The sequence below is a fragment of the Leiobunum rupestre genome, chromosome 10 (assembly GCF_980474605.1).
Source record: "Leiobunum rupestre chromosome 10, qqLeiRupe1.1.hap1, whole genome shotgun sequence".
In the NCBI taxonomy this organism is placed as follows: Eukaryota; Metazoa; Arthropoda; class Arachnida; order Opiliones; family Sclerosomatidae; genus Leiobunum; species Leiobunum rupestre.
The window spans coordinates 13492902-13505348 of NC_143393.1; the positions used below are offsets into that span (position 1 = coordinate 13492902).

At 37.7% G+C, this 12447-nt stretch overlaps 1 protein-coding gene across 2 annotated transcripts in view; it reads right to left on the reverse strand.

The window, feature by feature from the left end:
- The window catches only part of Nep1 (M13 family metallopeptidase neprilysin 1), a 54324-nt gene that overhangs the window by 3862 nt on the left and 38015 nt on the right, over nt 1–12447 (reverse strand). For both annotated transcript variants that reach the window (XM_090160504.1, XM_090160505.1), the window contains 10 exons: nt 10722–10805; nt 10421–10626; nt 10182–10358; nt 7631–7717; nt 5714–5838; nt 2675–2897; nt 2497–2595; nt 667–744; nt 500–603; nt 278–388 (listed from right to left, as the gene is read on the reverse strand). In XM_090160504.1, the coding sequence (XP_090016630.1) occupies nt 278–388; nt 500–603; nt 667–744; nt 2497–2595; nt 2675–2897; nt 5714–5838; nt 7631–7717; nt 10182–10358; nt 10421–10626; nt 10722–10805 (1294 nt within the window). The remainder of the gene's footprint in view (nt 1–277; nt 389–499; nt 604–666; nt 745–2496; nt 2596–2674; nt 2898–5713; nt 5839–7630; nt 7718–10181; nt 10359–10420; nt 10627–10721; nt 10806–12447) is intronic.

Here is a 12447-nt window from a genome sequence, read left to right on the forward strand (position 1 = left end):
AAGAGCTGTACACCGGCTCCCCGGTAAAGCCACCAGTTATTGCACACTCTAAAGCGTCTAACCAATGAAAATTGTACGCAAGAAAATTCACGACTTTTGACGGGTTGCGTTCTCCTTGTGTGGGGTGCTGTGTTAGTTGCTCCTAGGTGGCATGATCTAGTTAAAGCAAATCCGAAAGTAGTATTGCCGTAAAACGCTTTAGTTTTTTGCAGGTTCTGCCACGTAATTTTCCCTTAGCCACTTTATTGGTGAACGGTGGTTTTTAAAATGTATTTACTTGGGAAAGTATTGGCTGTAAAATAAGGGTTGAAGTATTCCAGCTGGAAAAACGATGTCGTTTTTATTAGGATTGTAGAACGCGTTAACGACGGCCGGCTCGGTCGTCCACCTAAGCATAAAGGACGAAATTGAAAAGTTCTCACACAAATGTCACAAAGGAAATATCGTTTTGCGCTTAATTTAGCGGATATTTTGAGGTTTTCGCTTAGTCTAATCTTACTTGTCTTTGTTCACAGGCTTTCTTAGTTGAATTAAGTTTTTTGACGCCTCGAATTTCAGGACGTTAAAAATGTTTTCCAAAAACAAATCTTCATTCATGGTCAGCTATAATTTGGATAATTTTGTCGTAAATACCGTTGGAAAGTATGTATTTGATGAAAATTGTACCGCTTCGTATTCCTTAGATAACTCTTCGGTGTTTGTTAATAGATCTGGGTAACCGATTCGCTCGTTCATGGCGTTAGCCTGTTCAAAAAGAAAACCAAAATATAAGATCCTGGTGGTTTACTTCTCCCTGAACACCGACGCGCGGCGTGTAGAACACTTCTACAGGCGTTGGCCTATTTTTGAGCTATTACTTTGGCGAATCGAGTACTATCTCTTACGATAAAATAATAATAATAATCAGCTAGGCTAATACCCAAGGCACCAAATTAGGCCTAAGTCATCAAGTGACTTTTAATGCCATTAATTAAGTATTTATATCCCTATCCTGCTAAAGTTATTAGCTTGAACAGGAATCCATACCTCCACTTAGAATGCTTATTGCGGGCTCGCGGCAGATTTTCGTCTCGATGTGGCTGATTGTTTTTTTGACGTCACTATGTTAACTTAAAAAACAACTACGTGAGAGGGGAGCGCGCGCGGAGGGAATTTTTTCTCTCGTAGGCGGGGACAAAGCCGTCTTACCATACGCGATACGGCAGGATAAGCATTCCAAGTAGAGGTATGGATTCCTTGCTTGAAACATGAAACCTTCGCAGGCTCCCACTGATTTAAAAAAATACTTTTTGGGCGAATTTCTAAGACTATTACCTCTGAAAAATGATTTACTAATTAGTGCAGATAAATTTTCAAATTTGACGTCTGTAGTTTGGCATGAAATTTGCGCCGAATTAATTCTACCACGAAGGTACATAATTAATATTTATGGCCTAGATCAGAAGTAAATGAACCGAAGTTATCAGACCGCTATTTCTCTTATCCTAAGCGCATTCTCCATATGAGATCTCGATCCTTTAATCAATAGTTCTCTCTGATACATTTTACTATACTACGAGTTGAAGAGGTTTGTTTCAAACGAGGCTGCCCGATATTTTTGCCGTCCCCTCAATTTTACCCCTTTTACCGATACAAATCCGGAACAAGATTACTCGACACGTCGCCATCTCGCGTCGGCTTTTGGCGAATTTAATATTTTTCCAACGGTTTGTTTTAATATAACATTTGAAATTGAAATATTCAATCGTGGTCAGTATCTTAATGGCTATGGAATTTCCTGGTTAATTGTGGGAAATAAATACTGTAAGCGCCCTTTTTAATATTGTTTTTAAGCCATTTATGTATATCACGTAAGGTTTATAGGCTTTCAAACCTTGGATTAATAAGTTCAAACTGTAAACAAGTTTTCAATAGATAGGCCTTGGCCTACAAAAATAATAACTTCATAAATTATGCGTATTTTCAAGTTTGGGTTCTGGAATACTTAAAGTTTAGTACGTATAGGCCGAAAACATTGTCTAAGGTTTATTAAATTTGTTATGCGACCTAAAATGTACAATCCTTGATACAAATAATAGCAGACTAAAACGAAATCGCGATTGCACACCCTTTACAATTTTCCCCCCTGCACACAATTTTTCCCCCGTGTATCGGTAAAATCTTGACTTCCGGTCGTTGACACTTTTTGCCACCAGGTTACGTCTGGAGCAAATATTGTACCCCAGAGAACTATCCCTGTAAGGTTATTTAATCCATGCTTTAATCGACGTTTTCAAATTTCGCGCCTTCATAGCTCCACTATCGCCATCTATCGACTAGTAGGTGATGACGTGTGGTGCAATTTTTGGCGGGAACTAAAGGGGTTGGAACTCCGATGGATTTTCATCTCACCACGTTAAGGAAAATGCCCTCTCCTATAACTTCGGTTCATTTACTTCCGCCTAGATGGATTTTGCTCACGTAAGATGTATATTATAAACTTCTGGTAATATGAACCTTTTCTTTGGCGACTTGTCGCGTCTCTTCGTCCATCCAAACATTCTCCTCCAACAACTCGTTAAAAGCTTCCCGGATGTTGTGAATCATTTCCAAGGCCTGAAATGAAGTATGACAGTGTCTTTTTATTTAATCTTTGTAACCCCGACATGGAGAAAAGCGTGTTTGTCTTATATACCGTTTCTTTGCTTTTGGGGTCGAAATTCTGTTTGATGAAAAGGGCCCCCACGGCCATGCCCATTTTCTTGTTGACCAAGTCGACGCATCGGTGCCATTTGACGCGTTCGGCCGACACCCCGTGTAGCACTAATTTGAATTCGGCTCGTTTGGGCAAATATTTTCCTTCCAAGAAGGGCAGCATGTGATTGACCAGTTTCCATATCGCGTAGTTGTGCACGATTCTTCAAAAAAAATTCAGAAATTGTCAATTTACGCGGTGAAATTGCGAACAAGATGTAGCATTTTAGAGAAATTCTTGGAGCATTGATATATGTATGCTAAGAACCTGGTTTTTAACCATTTACCACGGTAACCGTGGCTATACCGCGGGAATCAGATTAAAAGGAATATAACCTCAGGTATTTGGTGTGGAACACCAAAGTTTGCCGCTCCGGCCGCTCTTGCCTTTGGTTTTAATAATGTTTGTCGCCACTGTACAGGGTAATTTTAAAAATTGAAGGAATCTTCCATAAAGATTGTTTTGCAGGTTATATTCCCTTTAATATCTTATTTTCATTATTTTAGTTCAGGGTATTAAAGGGAATATAACCTGCAAAGTAATTAAACTTTACGGAAGTACCCTGTACAGTGGCGACAAACATTATTAAAACCAAAGGCAAGAGCGGCCAGAGCTGCAAACGTTGGTGCTCCACACCAAATACCTGAGGTTATATTCCCTATAATGGAAAGCACAATTTTGAGTTCGGGCATTGATTTTCAATCTAGTGGAATCGGGGAATGAGGAAACTGTGTTAAATGAAATGGGAATGGTTGGAAAACAAATATCTAAATGGGAATGGTCGGAAAACAAATATCTAAATGGGAATGGTTGGAAAACAAATATCTAAATGGGAATGGTTGGAAAACAAATATCTAAATGGGAATGATTGGAAAACAAATATCTAAATGGGAATGGTTGGAAAACAAATATCTAAATGGGAATGGTTGGAAAAGAAATATCTAAATGGAAATGGGATGGGAAATTTGGGAATGGGTATTCTTTCACCGGGAATTGGCGGTAATGGTAACTTTTCTACTTCAAATGCAGCTCTGTATATAGCCTTTCGTAATTTTGAGCCATTACTAGCTTGCAATATGGGTTTTCTTAAAAAACAATGAAACTGGAGAAGATCACACGTTATAAATTTATTATTTGGAGACGTTTCGAGCCGTGGCCCTTTATCAATCCACTTTGACCTTCTCCAGTTTCATTGTTTTTTAGTATACTATACCATGGTAATTAATAAGTTCAATATTTATGGGTGTTTTTATTTACAAATGTATTATTAGTGTAGCATAAGTAACATAATAGATAAATATGACACTGAACGATTTCGGATGATAGTCTGTCGTAGAATGATTGCGTAACCGGAAACTCGTCCCTTCTTTCTCTCTGTTCTGGCGAAATTTCTGCCAAATTAAATTGATCGCTATAAATATGAACATAAGGTCCCCATAAGCAAGCAAAGGTCTAGGCCAAATTTTAGACGATCACATACCCGTTATTAAGAGGTAGGTATTCAAAATCAGCACCTCTTAAGGCCCAAACACGCATACGGTTCGCAAGCGATTTCGCCTGCGAATTTTCGCGCACGCGCCCATGCGCCATGACTTCCATTCTATTTAAGTCACGCGACGCGACGCGATTTGCCAGCGAAATTTCGCGCGCGAAGGCTATGTGTGCATCCACCTTTAGTGGCTACGTCCTCAACTACGCATTTCTGAAGTAAATTTCGCGAAATTCAATATGAAAGCGCGCAAGCCGTGCGCGGACGTTTTTAAACTTGTGAGTTAGAACCACGCGGGATTAATCTCCGCCGCGAGCCCTTAGCATCGTAGCCAAGGCTTATTCACAATTTTATCGCTTTAAAACTTAAATAAACACTTAGTTTTGCAAAATGATTCATCAGAACATAAAACTGGCTATTAGAAATAAGAGTTGCGTTTCTGAAGGTATTTATTTTTCAAATTTGAGATTTCGACGGGTTTTGTGTGGCATTTATCAACCCGAGCGTGGCTGCTCTACCGAGTAAGAGAATATTTTAGATGTAGAAATTTTGAAAAAGATGTCGCTACTGCCCTATCGTCGTATCTTAATTTTCTTCTTTCTAGGACAACGCCGTTACCATGGGCCCCAGGGCTTATGATATGAGCGAAAACGCGTTCAAGTCTCAAATTTTAAAATAACTAATTAATATAATAGTAAATTCAATGGTCAATTGCTTTGTCAGTCCTTAGTCACATAATTATTTATATGGTCATTGGCGAAACAGACTATCATTAAAGAGCTGAACTTATCACCGATTTTGTTGAAATTCAGGGGTTAGGTAGACCTTATGGTAGTATGAAAATTGCCAAAGGGAAAAGTTGCAATGGGCTTTAAGTACATGTGAAAATTCTTCAAAAATTTTAAAAAAATTAAATTTTCAAAACTTACCCAAAAAGATAAATTTGACCTATTTTGTGTAAAATGGATCAATTTTGGGCTAATTTTAACCAAATTTTGGTAAATATTGGTATAATTTCAATAAATAACACGAATTGAGATAATTTTAAGTTAAATTGGGTAAAGTCGAATAAAGGTATTTGAAATTGACTTTTGGGTAAAAAAACTAAATATTGGGTAAACATATCAAAATTGAGTCGGCCGTGATATCGATAAATATTTCGATATATCGGTAAATATCGGAAAAATCGGTATAGGTTTAAACTAGCCATATCGGTTAAAATATCTATATTGATATTGGTTTAATTCCTATAATGGATATATTTTCGTTTTACGAGGTCAAAAACATTTTCGAATGCCATGTGAAAACTAAAGCCCATTGTAACTTTTCCCTTTGTTAATTGTCATACTACCATAAGGTCTACCTAACCCCCGAGTTTCAACAAAATCGGTGATAACCACCACGGGTAGTTTCCTTGTTAGCATTATGAGAATAGAAAGTGTCATACTTATGTGAATTATGTTACTTATGGTGTAGTATAGTTGTATTACCTGCGTTCCGTGTATGCCAGTAAGCGTCCCATCTCTTCGAGATAAGGCAGCGAGTAAACCACGACTGGTTCTTCTTCGGTCACGTTCGTCGGCAGGAACGTGTTCAAATAAGTTAGCCAAGAAAACTGACAAGAGAAAAAATGCTCTATTATAAGGCTATTGCTTTTTTGTTGTAGACCCCCCCTCCCCCCCCCCTTCCATTATTCTTTTCTTGATCGACGGGTTTTATTATTATTTCGATATTGAAAAACGTGCTCGCGTTCAAAGATTTCACCCCATTTATTATCCAAAAAAAAACTGACCATTTGCTTGTAAACCCGGCCGCCTACGCGAACGGTGTAACTTTTGAGGATTTAAGAAAATTTAGTATGAACTCCAGTAAACTCGACTTAATGCAACTGTTGGGTCTACCATTGCTACCTGTATGATGATAAGGCCCTTTTTATTAGAGATGGCCGTGAATATAGACGATTCTTTGAAAAAACGACTATACTGGAGAGCGTGGTGCCATCTATTAATGGCAGAGAAAGCTAAAATTCATAATAGCGAAACGATAACGTCGTCAGATAACCATTTATAATTATTATAATTAGACAACGAATTGTAGTACCTCTTTTTTCAACCGATGTCGCTAGCGTCGACATCAAAACAAGATGCTTAAGCTCCATTTCGACCAAAAAGGTGGGATGTAAAAACAAATATAGAATCCTTGGTAAAAATACCCCTCGTGTTGATTGGCTCGTTTGTAAATTTGTCAATAACTAAATTATAGTAATTTTTAACAATATATCTTAAATTAGATATATAATTTAGGTTAAAGTCCACTAACAAGGAGACGACCCGAGGTGTTTCAAACAAAATCCTAAAGGGAATTTATTCAATGGGCAACGGTTTTGCCATGGCAACGAAAAATGTTTTGACAACATATAATAACATGGGATTTTGACCGATTTCCCTGTGAAAAATATTAAAAAAATTGATAAAAATGTGACCAATTTTGATTTTTTTCGTCAATTTTTATCATTTTTTTTATAATTTTGGTATTTTAAATTTTTTTCAATTTTTTAAATTTTTTCACAAGGGGGACCCTTGGAGTCGGTCCAAATCCCATGTAATTTTCAATGGGAAAATTTTAATTTATGTTGTCAAAAACATTTTTCGTTGCCATGGAAAAACCGTTGCCCATTGAATAAAATCCCTTTAGGCATTTTCAAGTTGCATGAAGGTTCACCAATCCCCCGAGTTTGAACAAAATCGGTGTGTAACACCTCGGGTCGTCTCCTTGTAAGTAGAGTATAAGTTTTCTAATTATAATAATTATAAATGGTTATCTGACGACGTTATCGTTTCGTTATTTTGAATTTTAACTTCCTTTTCCATTAATAGATGGCACCACACTCTCCAGTAAAGTCGTTATTTAGAAGAATCGTCTATATTCATGGCCATCTCTAATAACAAGGGCCTTATCATTATACAATATACAGGTGGCAATGATATAGGGTTGACAGTTGCTTTAAAATTCATTTGACGAGTGAAAATACGCTGCCATGTTAGGTTATAAAAGCAGGTAAATATGCCTGCTGTACCTCACAATGTAAAGGTACTGCCACGCGCAAAAAAACGTCATTTTGAAATCGGTTAAGTGCGTGTACCATAACCCTCCAATACGCGTAATTGGGTGCCATAAAAAGCCTTTACGCTACTGGTTTCGAAACGCTATTAGCGTATGCTAATACGCTAGCTATCTAGTTTTCAATGGCAACTCAAAGAGGGCGTAGCGATAGCTTTAGGTCTCGTATAGTTCAAATTTACGCGATAAACTTTAAAATATTCCGAACCGGGCTTCAACGATTTCGAAAGGGCGCGATTAGTTGACAATCGCTCCTTTCCAAATTATCAGAGAAGATTCTAATTTACCTGAGGAACTAAGGTCGAGAGCGTCTTGAGCGTCATTTTATGGTAGATGGCGCCAGTGTCGTGCCTTTCCGCTTCCGGCGCTGTTGCCTGTTAAACCAGAGAGAGGAGAGCGTTAGGCTAATTACGTCCGGGATTTCGATTAGCACAATGAATCGGCGACAATTTCCCTACCCCCGGCATCTATCGGTATTATAATTCCCATTTCATTGTGAACGCGCAAAAGCGGGCGCAAAAGCATGACCTCTTGATAACGCTTCTAATTAAAGCGTCTATCGAAATTGAGCTAGGAATGACCTAAAAACGGCTTTTGTCATTTTCGAAAACGCTTTAAGAGACCATGATAGCACGTCGGAAACTATACCATAAATCCATCTATTAATTAGTAATATCGCAGGGTTCTAGCCTAAAGGGTATCGTTTGCGCGCTGAGAGCGGTATTTAATTTTAAAGGGCGTGGGATCTAAATGTAACTTGCGCCAATCACACCTCGCTTCTGTTGAACCTGAAATTGGTTGATGCACCAAATATACTCCATTTAACTTTGCGATTTCTACTTTCAAAATACTAATAATACCGTAAGTAACATAATAATCATAAGTATGACACTTCCTATTCTCCCATCGCTGATTTGTTTAAGGAAAGTCGGTCTCACCAATTACCATAATAATTAGTTTTGTAAGTCGGAAAATTATCCGCGGAAAATAACCGACCCATTTTTTTCCAGAAAATCTTTCGTATTTTTCCGAAAAAATTAAAAACAGTTTTCATATGATGATTAGTCTAATATATTGTTTGAAAATTTAAATAAAGCGGAATTTTCGCCTCATTTTTTCGAATCTAAAAGCAAAACTAAACCTCTAGACTAGCCTTAAACTGATTAACAATGTAACACTATTAATTTTTTTGTAGTATGTTTACTGTTATTAGACATTTTATATCGATAAAAAGTTTACAAAAAATTAAAAACCCTTAAAAAGAAATTTTTCCGCAATTCTGAAAATTTTCTGGAAATTTTTCCCGCATTTTATTTTTCCGGAAAATTAACAACACTAATATCAATTATTTCGTGTATAACGTTTTCTTAGCCAAAGAATGACAATTTATTGAATGGAAATAGAGGTCGGGGATGGTTAACTTTTATTCAATAGATAAAGCTCTCAAAATTATTCGTAAAACGTTATGATCAAATAATTTATATTTATGTATTATCAGATTAATTTTTTGATAAATTTGTAAAATTAATCGGAAAAACGACGTTTTTTTTCGATAAAAAGCTAAAATTTTACGAATAATACATGTTTTTTAATCATTTTCCGAAATATTAACCGGTAAATTTATTTTTTACATATCTTTCCCGAAAAAAAATCATGTTAATCGTGGATAATGATTAACCGTCCCCGACCTCTAAATGGAAACATAAAATTAACTATTATAAACACCACCTTCGCTTTCGAAACTTTCGATTACGCAGTCACTCTGCGACAAACTCTCATTACCAATGACATACTTATAATTATTATGTTATTTATGATAATACGATATAAAAAAAAGTATCCGATTAAATACGTTATACCAAAAGTTTATAATCCATTAAAATGAAACGTATACCTTCTCAAGCTCAACACAGATTCCTTTGGGTGAAATTTAACGAGTCTATTACTCCTCTAAAGCCAGGTCAAGAATGTATTTATTTATACTCAAGGAGAATGAATATGTCGAGACTATCGACAGGCACGTTGAGGCCCTAACCCCGTCACGCTAAGGGGGGGGGGGGGCGGGGGTGAGGAGGCGGTCTTATTTTTTGCGTCCTCGCAGCAGCGTTAATCGCGTCGAAAAACGTAATTTTTAAGAACCAATGAGATTGCAGTATTATTTGATTTTATTAAAACGGAGGAGCATACCGGGGCCCCAACGGCTGGAATTGGAGAAACGCTAAAAATAATCTCGACTTATTCATTCTCCCTGAGTATAAATAAATACATTCTTGGCCAGGTTCACACTTACCCCTAAAATCGCTTCGTTTCAGATAACTATTTTACAAAACCAGCGTGAGAAATCGCAACTCGTCCAAGTCGGTTCTCTTAAAATAGTTTTCAAAACGACAAGGCGGGGAAGTAAAATTGCTAGTATTTTCAAAGATAATGGGAATAATATTCTAAATAATGTCAAATTATATTACTGTATGTTTAGTAAACATGATTAACTAATTGTTTTGGGATACATTTTAGTATTTTCAAAATTGTGGTCATAATTTGAAATGGCGTTAAGCCTTGGCTATAAGCGAACCGGGATGAAGCGTGTGAACCAAGAATTATCGTCGGCGGTCAAAACTGGCACGCAAACCGAGATAAACTGGGTTTTTAGGTCTAGTGTGACCGAGGCTTTAGTGGTTAAATATTGCCCATTGGTAAAGCATTAGCAATATTTGTCGAGGAATAGTTTTCAATTTAGAGAATACTAATAGACTTCTGGTTATACTCTTAAATTAAAAAAGTATTATTTAAGCGCACGCAAAACTAACTCTTTGATATTTTTAGAAGTGAAAGGCTTACGTTAGCTAGCTTGGTCTCGAACTCGAGGACTCGCTCCATTTCCTGTCTCGCCGTTTCCGGTTCGGCCCCCATCAGTATGGCCACTTCCACCATCAGCTTAAAGTAGGCGTCCATCTCTTTGCTTTCTTTCAGAAAGTAATCGCGACTCGGAATGGGCAGGAAACTGATTTGATCCAACTGCGGACATTGACCGTTGTAGCTAGATTTCAACATAGCGTTGACCTCTAGTTCCCCCTTACCTGTATGATGTTGGTGGAAGAGTTTTTGTCATCGGGTCCCACCCATTGTTCGACGACGATCCCTTGGTTGTACGTGCCTCTCAGTTTCCCCAGCAGTTCCTCCAGCGGGGTTTCAGGCACGCTCCACTCCGTTTCGGTGACCGGCCACCCGCCCAGTTCTTTCATGACGTCCCGAACCGGTTTGTCACCGTCCTCGTCCGTGAAATCTGCATCGTCGGTTTAATTACTTTTGGTTAAATTGTTCCGAAATCTGAGCTGGGCAGTCCGGGCTCCATCGCGGATGGACGGAAGTGGTACTTACTGACTTTCATGCACGACAGGTAGAATGTTTTGGCTTTTAAGGTGGCGCTGTTGTCGCCAATCGTCGGGGCTTCCTCCAGCACGTCTGCAACAATCCAGTTTAAATGTTAATTAGTTGTTTAGTTTTAACCCTTAAACTTCTCGTGTCAACTTCCGATCGCCGCTAAACTTTATCACCCTATAATTGTCTGTTGGCTCCTAATGAACCTTTTAGGATGCTTTTCCGTATTACATCAAAAAGATCCCGTAAAGTATCGCCACCTATTATCGCAATAGCGCTAAATATTTTAATTTTATCGCCAGACCACATTTCTTAGGTTACACTACAGCTGCCACTTTAAACAAATCTTACAAAGTTATAAATTGCGTTACTATATTTTGGGTTGCTCAACTGGCTTTAGACTAATTAGCCTTTTTCAGAGAGCCAAGAGCCACGTAGTGGCCAACATCAGAAACTACAAAACTGCTGGATTTTCATTTGCTAAGCAGACAATTTGCTATAAGCTGGTTTCTTTTCGCTTGTTCCGGGATTTCGGAGTAGGCTAAGAAGAGTAAGGCTATGAAGTCATTTTACTCCGATTCTGTGGTGGAGAATAGTTTGAGTCAGAGTAAAAACTTTTTCCAAAATGGCTGCCTAGCTGTGACCTTTTTAGCAGATAAATTCTGGCTAGCATACGACCAAATATGATTTACTCCTTTACACCTCCTTTTCAAAAAGAGTAAAAAGAGTAGCCCTAATACTTTGGAACAAGCGAATAGTTTGTGGGCCGGAGTAATTCTCATGCCCGGAACAGGTGAATGAAATTGCTTAGGGTAAAAAGAATACACTTTTAGGCCGTGAACAGGTGAAAAAAAACCAGCTAATATAGATCACATAAGCAGATGAAAATCCGATAGTTTAGGAGTTTCTGATGTTGCCCGCTATGTGGCTCTACGTGGCAATAGTAGTAACAGCAGTTAGTGGTAGTAATAGTAGTAGTAGTAGTAGTGGTAGAGTTAGTGGTAGGAATTTTAGTAGTAGTAGTGGTAGAGTTAGTGGTAGGAATTTTAGTAGTAGTAGTGGTAGAGTTAGTGGTAGGAATTTTAGTAGTAGTAGTGGTAGAGTTAGTGGTAGGAATTTTAGTAATAGTAGTGGTAGAGTTAGTGGTAGGAATTTTAGTAGTAGTAGTGGTAGAGTTAGTGGTAGGAATTTTAGTAGTAGTAGTGGTAGAGTTAGTGGTAGGAATTTTAGTAGTAGTAGTGGTAGAGTTAGTGGTAGGAATTTTAGTAGTAGTAGTGGTAGAGTTAGTGGTAGGAATTTTAGTAGTAGTAGTGGTAGAGTTAGTGGTAGGAATTTTAGTAGTAGTAGTGGTAGAGTTAGTGGTAGGAATTTTAGTAGTAGTAGTGGTAGAGTTAGTGGTAGGAATTTTAGTAGTAGTAGTGGTAGAGTTAGTGGTAGGAATTTTAGTAGTAGTAGTGGTAGAGTTAGTGGTAGGAATTTTAGTAGTAGTAGTGGTAGAGTTAGTGGTAGGAATTTTAGTAGTAGTAGTGGTAGAGTTAGTGGTAGGAATTTTAGTAGTAGTAGTGGGAGAGTTAGTGGTAGGAATTTTAGTAGTAGTAGTGGGAGAGTTAGTGGTAGGAATTTTAGTAGTAGTAGTGGTAGAGTTAGTGGTAGGAATTTTAGTAGTAGTAGTGGGAGAGTAAGTGGTAGTAATTGTAGTAATAGTAGTAGTAGTAGTAGTAGTTTC